This window comes from Azolla caroliniana, unplaced genomic scaffold (genome assembly GCF_043228905.1).
Source record: "Azolla caroliniana isolate FFs.n. ecotype wild unplaced genomic scaffold, voAzoCaro1.0.p SCAF_9, whole genome shotgun sequence".
NCBI lineage: Eukaryota > Viridiplantae > Streptophyta > Polypodiopsida > Salviniales > Salviniaceae > Azolla > Azolla caroliniana.
The window spans coordinates 572,736-580,248 of NW_028230444.1; the positions used below are offsets into that span (position 1 = coordinate 572,736).

Genomic DNA, 7,513 nt, shown 5'->3' on the forward strand with positions numbered 1-7,513 from the left:
GGAAACTGACGTTGTCTAGGGATATTGTAAGTTTAGATGTTCCATTGCAAGCAAAACGAGATCACACATCTTTTTCAAAAACTCAAGTCTTTGCATCCATGGATCTCGAAGGAAACAAACAAAGAAGGCACTATCACGTTTTTATTTCTTTTTGCGCATGCACAATTCTTATTATCCTATACAAAGTTTGAAAATGCTCGGAGCTCACAACCCATGCTTTGCTAACACCATTCAGAAATTTGATAGTAACTAGGAGTTCAAGGGCAGGGTTACGATAAAGCAGCCTGACTATGGCTATTTTTGTTTGAGAAACTTAAATTATCGTATAGAGTCTTAGGGGGTTTGTTCACATGGGTGGGAAACGGAAAGCCAAATCGAGGTTTGCTGTTTCTTTTGTCTGCACATCGTGGGAATGTTCGTATCCAAGATGGCACATCCTATACACATACATGCATAGTAAGCAAGAAACCATAGAAACACATGGTAAGGAAGGGGTAAATTGGGAGCATGGGCCATGGCACATGCATGGCATGGCATGGCATGCAAGGTGCATGAAAAAACAGAGTGGTATGTAGTAGTAGTCTTCTTGGAACAGAGAGTTGGAACTTGGAACAGAGTGTTAAAAAAGGCGAAGTATATTTGTATGATTCTGTCTTTCTTAAGCACACCCACACCCACACCCACACCCACACACACACACACACACACACACGCACACACACACACACACACACACACACACACACACACAGGGTCAGTGGCATAAACACCTTCAATATGATGATCACCCGTTTCCTGCTTCCATGCCTTTCCTTCCTGCTACTTACATGTGCATCTGCAGAGGTATGCCATCTGTATGTAGGATAGCTCTTTAGATTCCTTCACTTGGGGAACCCAATTCATCATCATCTGCTTCTGAGTCACGTTGTGGGTGGTGGAACTTTTTTTTTTTTTCCCTCCCAGAATGAGCATCTCAGTGCAGACATGACATGCAGAGCTGATCATCTGGGAAATTCAGAGCTTGAATCTGTTGTTGATGAATGGTCGGGGGATTTCTTTCCCGGCATCCCCCCCATCAAGTATGAGGTACGTGTGAAGGTGACTAAAGAGTTAGGATATTGGTTCTGAATTAGTTTTACTTGGGTTTTAATGGAAAAGAACTCTGCACATCCCACTGTGTATGCAAGTCATCTAAAAAAACACTCATATCGAAAAAGATATTACTTGTTGTTTTGGAGTCATGCCAATCTATATAGAAGTTGCATATATTAAGAGGATTTCGGATTCTTAGTTATTTCCACTATTAGGTCCTTGTTTTTCTTGACCTAGGAAGCTCAAAACTTGGAAGCATACAGTCTTTCTGGTTGTACTTAGTTATTGCATACTTTCTAGTTTGGTTGTATTGCTGTTTATTACAATAATTGGTATTATTATTATTAAAAGTCATCTACTTATTGGAAATTAAATTGTTTGTAGGGACCATCAAGTCGGAACCCACTTTCATTCAAGTGGTACAATGCAGAGGAGTATATTATGGGCAAGAAAATGAAGGTGCCATGAAGTGTGATATGGAATCTGATGATATTGGAAACAATGATAAAATTGATATTCAGTAAATTCTCAATGTTGCTTATTGTCTTTGTCTTCTTGTTTCTAAAGGATTGGTTAAGGTTTAGCGTTGCATTTTGGCACACATTTCGCGGGGATGGAACGGACATTTTTGGATCTGCTACAAAAAGATGGCCATGGGATGACGGCACAGACTCGCTTACTGTAGCCTTCAATAGAAGTAATATGCTGAACTCATAATATAATTCCACATATAGCCAATTACTCTGGAAGGAAAGTGTAGAGTTGCTAATTATGCATTAATCACAATGAACATCAAGGTGAGGCCTGAGCTAAGAATGGGTCATTATTAGGTGGACGATATTTTCCTGAAGACATTAGGTCCTTAGCTTTGTTGTACTTCTATCTCAGGGCAAGTTTGGAATGCCTTGTCAACTTTTAAAGTATATTATCTAGGCCAGTAAGATTTGTTTCGCCTTGTTTTTGTGGGTGTTGCGAGTGTTAATACTCTTAGAGTTTATGTTTTTGAATTTGAAGAAAAGGAACTTAGGCCAAATAGCCATGACCACTGAAAATGGCTATATGAACCCTAGAAGGCTGTCAAAAGTTTATCAGTGCTGTCAACTTGATGGAGGGATCAAGTAATGCATGTGGATGGCTTATTATATGTGCATGATTGTCATCATGCATACCTACCATTGTTTGTTTCTTTTGACAGCAGGAAAAGAAATTGTTGTCTTATGTGGATGACATGCACACTTATGCCTGCAATGATTTTAGCGAATAGTCCTTGAGCTTGTTTGATGACCTGAAACTTTCTGGATTTAAGACATCATAGAGGCCAAGACTCGAAGGCCAATATAAGATGAATCTCTGAAGCTAAGCTAGCACGAGGAGGAAAGTAGATGTGCATGGTAGGCACATCCTCCTAGCGAGCCTCTGGTGTAGAGTTTGAAGAGTTCATTGGCAAATGAGTAATATTATCCTTTACTAACTTCAATTTGCGCATGTCTTGTTGCACTGATCTTTTTGATACCTGTGAATTTTTACAACTAACTTCCCAATGGACTGTGTGCAATAAGGGGCGGCTGCACTTTTTTGGGCAACCATCCTGTGTGATTCTATGGTTTTGCTGTTTTGTATTACATATAGTGTCTTGTGACATTGTCTTAATAAGTATTGTAATCTTGCTGTATTTTATTCAAAACAATATCCTGTTCACAAAAATAGAGGGAGAGTAAGAGAATGTTCTGTACTAAATTTGAACGTGTGTACTTCCTAGGTTAGGAAGTGCCATGTAATTTTATTTCATTTAGAGATTTAATGCTGCTTTCAATATGTATTATCTAATGCGCAGTGAGAGCCAATTTCGAGTTCTTGAAGAAACTAGGAGTAGACTATTGGTGCTTTCATGACAGGGACATTGCACCTGAGGGGAGAACATTAAAGGTGATCTGTTATATACGGATTATTGAGCAAGATTACTAGAATCAGACTGCACGACACTTCATGCAACCAAAATGGAACAATGAATATAAGCAGCCATATTTTCAGATATTGTCATCTATTATTAGCAAACACCTTTTGCCTTCAGACTGCACTACACTTCATGCAACCAAAATGGAAGCATGAATATAATCAGACACAGTTTCAGATCTTGTCACCTATTATTTATTGCAACCTCACTGTTGTGACAGGAAGTGAGGTTGCAATAAATAATGGGTAGCAGAAGTGGTGCATTGCATTTCATTTTCAATGCTTCATATATAATATTTTCTAATATGCACAATCCTAACAGCTCTAACTCATTCAAGTATTTTATATGATAATGATAGGTATTGATTATTCATGTTTCGATTGATAAACTAAGACAAACCTGTACAAATTGCTCTGCAATATAGGCTCGAATTTAACCGTTTTATGTTTACAGGAGTCTAATGCCAACTTGGATGTTGTGACGGATCTTGTAAAAAAGTTGCAGGTAATAGCCATTCATTCATTCATTTACATTTCATAGGCTTGCATGAACTGCCTTCCCTGATACCTTTTTGGTTGACTTGGGTTACCGCTTTCAACAGGAAGGGACAAATATTCGTCCTTTGTGGGGCACTGCACAGTTGTTCAAGCATCCTAGATACATGCACGGAGCAGCCACAAGGTCTGAAATGGTCCAATCTGTTCTGCCATTGTTAGCTGATTGCGTTAATTCATTCAATTATATGTTGAATCTTAATCTTTATTATGTTGCTTGTCTTACAATTGCATGAATGCAGCCCTTATGTGAACGCGTATGCATATGCTGCAGCACAAGTCAAGAAAGCTATGGAGGTACAAGGTGTCCTCTTGCAGCATTTTAAGATATATTCTGGAAGCTAGTGTGTCCAGACCTAGAAATAGAAAATTTAAGTAATCTAATGAAAACTGGGACTAGGTTAAGATATCAGACAATTAACACGTTATTTATTTCACGCACGGGTTTCCACTGTGACGCAAATATCATATTCTTAACATCAATAAACTTGATCATATGTTTAACTGCTAAACATTGGTCACTCGAGGTTGGTTGTGTTTTCCATTCAAACTCCGAGGAATGGCTGTTTCAGTAATGACTACTACTTGCACATCAGAAATTTGTCGTATTTTGCTTTTATTGCCCTGTTTTCCCTGTGCTGTTATTTTGTTTGGATGCAGCAGGTAACTGAATCTATGGTTTGGTGGAATTAGATTTGCACGTTCCCAGTGCTGAGGCCTGTGTCATTGCTAATATTTTCATTTGTGCTCAGTCAGCAAGCTATACTATTTGCACGTTCCCAGTGCTGATGCCTGTGTCATTGCCAATATTTTCATTTGTGCTTAGTCAGTGAATTATACTAATTGAAAAGTAACTTGTAATCTGATTGGTTAGCATATTGAATACATATTATGGAATTCATCATAACCTCAAGAAAGCATCAAAGATCTCAGACCTGAACTATTTCATGCCACTTTTGTGAATGAAGAATATGAGCTTATTCTGTTATTATATTGTATAACTATTTCTATCTAAAGGAGATTCTCCAAGTATAGGTTTTCATCAACCATTTTTTGCAGATCACCCATGAACTGGGAGGAGAGAATTTTGTGTTTTGGGGTGGAAGAGAAGGCTATCAAACTCTTCTGAACACAGACTTAAAGAAGGAACTTGATAACATGGTGACTATTTGTTTTTGTTTTTTTCCTTTTTTATCAGAGTTTGTACTCATAAACAATCTGTCGGGGATATTGTGGCAGGCTACATTTTTGAAACTTGCTGCTGAGTACAAGAAAAAGCTAGGATTCAACGGTATATGCTGGCTATATCCTTATCTTTCAGCATTCAAATTCCCTTGAGAACTCACAAGAAGGATATTCTATGCAGGAACTTTGTTATTGGAGCCCAAGCCTCAAGAACCTACAAAACACCAGTAAATCATGATTATATATGTATTTTTTATTTAACAGATTGTCATGGCACATCCACCGATTAGCCACTGAAACTCAGCATAGATTATTATCTGTTTGGTAGATCATTGAACATGGATCACGTTGTCATAAATCAGATTTTTCTGAGAACCATTCTGGACTAGTCTCTCACATGCAGAGACATATATTAAAACAGTTCTAGACTCAGAATTTTCCATTCTGTAAAAATGGAAGTGCCTGTCACATGGTGACAGCATCAACAACCATGTTGGAATTCTCGCAGCTCAGTTTTTTTACTTTTATGCAACAGATATGATTGGGATGTGGCAACGACAATGGGGTTTCTGGAAAGACATGGCTTATCAAGTAGGTTTTGGGATGTATTACTCATTCATCAATCATTTCTAAGAATTGTTTTACCCATGATATGCATATAATTGTAACATAATTTTGTGTATCGATCATTTAGATGACTTCAAGTTGAACATAGAATGTAATCATGCCACTTTGGCTGGGCACAGGTATATATTGCCTTCTATTTGGTAGTATGAGTAGATATATGAACTACTCAACAAGCATTATAAATAAGATAATAATTGTTTTGTAGCTGTCCTCATGAGCTTGAGATGGCAAGAATCCATGGTATGCTTGGGAGTTTTGATGCCAATACTGGTGATGCCCAGACAGGGTGGGATACGGATCAGTTCCTTGTAGATGTTGCTGAGGCAACACTTATCATGCTCACTATCGTAAAAAATGTATGTGTTCACAGAACTTTCTGTTAATAGCAATTTTCCGTCTACCTTGTGAGACCAATGCCTCTGGGAAATTATATTGCATCAGCATTATTGTATCCAATGCCTCTGAAAAAGCTACGCAGGTGTGTAATGATGTGAATCAGACTTGATGCTTCAGTTCTTGCTACTTGTATTATATAGAAGCTCCAATATGTAACTGTAGATTTTTGTTGTTAATAATTCCTGTAGGGAAATACACTCTTATCTTTATACATCCTTGAGATATTCCTATGATGCAAGTGTGACATTGTCCCGCTGAATTCCATCTTTTACACTTCATTAATTTGCTACCTTTATTTTTGTTGATATTTTAAGATGTTTGGAGATTCATGCAATCCTTGGTTGTATGCAGGGTGGAATAGCTCCAGGTGGATTTAACTTCGATGCGAAATTGTAAGTTTTCTTTCTATGCTTAGGCTTGAAACTGTGGTTTTACATGCTGAATACTGAGTCTGTAGGAGAAATGGTTATGCAGGAGAAGAGAGAGTGTAGATGTCGAAGATCTATTCATCGCTCACATAGTTGGCATGGATACAATGGCGCGCGGATTGCGCAATGCGCAGAAGATAATTGAGGCAATATTATCCAACCCATCTTTTGTTTTGGAATCATTTCATATAATACTTCGTAACGACATTTGCATAGAAATGAATTCCCTCTAGTAATGATAATTTCCTATACTCTCATGTTTCATGAACATAACTTTACATAAGTCTTGTGGGCATATTATTGGGCTCATGAAGATCGTGAAAATATTTCTAATTGAAACTTGTACCAGGATGGAGCATTAACAAGTCTCGTAGAGAATCGCTATGCAAGCTTTAAATCTGCCCTTGGAAGAGCTATAGAGGTTGATCTATTAATAGAAGGTTTTAGAGTATGTAACATTTGGTCATGACATTCTTATTCAGAATTATTTTGCATCACTTCAGGATGGTAACGTAAGCTTTGAAGAACTTGAGAGAGAGGCATTAAATGCTGAAGAACCCGCTCTTCCATCTGGAAAGCAGGTACAAAACATACATTACATTTCTATCATGTTTGTGTTTTCCTCATGGCTTTGTTGAGAGGCCACTTTCTTTAATCTAATCCATTATTCTCACATGAGGTAATGTATTTTTTATTTAATTGTGAACGCTGTTTTTGCTCTAATTCATGCCCAAATCTTGACAGGAGCTGGCAGAAATGATATTCTACTCTTTCATATGAATCAGTATCTGGATAGCAATCATTAGCCTGAGAAACAGGCATTAGCTTTTCCTTTATGTATATGCCACTATTTTCAATAAATTATGTCAGAAATAGCCAAAACCTCATGTAAAGCAGCTTTTTTTCAATTCTACGGTTTTCAGTTAATGATACTCAGCGATCTATGATTTTCAGTCTTTATCAGCTATTGATCTATAATTTGTTGGGGTTTTACCGAAATATTGGGGTGTCATGATGGCTTGTGCATCCTCCACTTATAAGTCAACATCAAATCTAGGTGAACGGTCATCTTAATTATACCAAAAAAAACATAAGTGCTACTATTATATTGTTTGAACTTAGAGAATACATGCCTCATGTACATTGAATTATTATTTCCCAATATTGTATTCTTCTATGACATCCAAATTTACAAAGTTGAGCAAACCAATAGTTAATCAGCCAATTTACATGGTTATAATGAACATATCAAGATAGCTTGTGTTGGTACTTTATTT

General features: G+C 37.3%; 1 protein-coding gene across 1 annotated transcript; it reads left to right on the plus strand.

The window, feature by feature from the left end:
• The first annotated feature begins 667 nt into the window (after positions 1 to 667).
• On the plus strand, positions 668 to 7,164 carry LOC147859698 (xylose isomerase family protein). The gene is made up of 19 exons (XM_087324858.1): positions 668 to 843; positions 964 to 1,086; positions 1,477 to 1,551; positions 1,660 to 1,789; positions 2,927 to 3,018; positions 3,500 to 3,550; positions 3,648 to 3,727; positions 3,843 to 3,897; positions 4,660 to 4,761; positions 4,840 to 4,891; positions 4,967 to 5,012; positions 5,321 to 5,376; positions 5,480 to 5,531; positions 5,618 to 5,768; positions 6,160 to 6,200; positions 6,283 to 6,382; positions 6,586 to 6,657; positions 6,740 to 6,817; positions 6,981 to 7,164. Exons 1-19 carry the CDS (start codon positions 778 to 780, stop codon positions 7,014 to 7,016), a joined length of 1,458 nt encoding a protein of 485 aa, XP_087180984.1. The 5' UTR covers positions 668 to 777; the 3' UTR covers positions 7,017 to 7,164.
• The last annotated feature ends 349 nt before the right edge of the window (positions 7,165 to 7,513 follow it).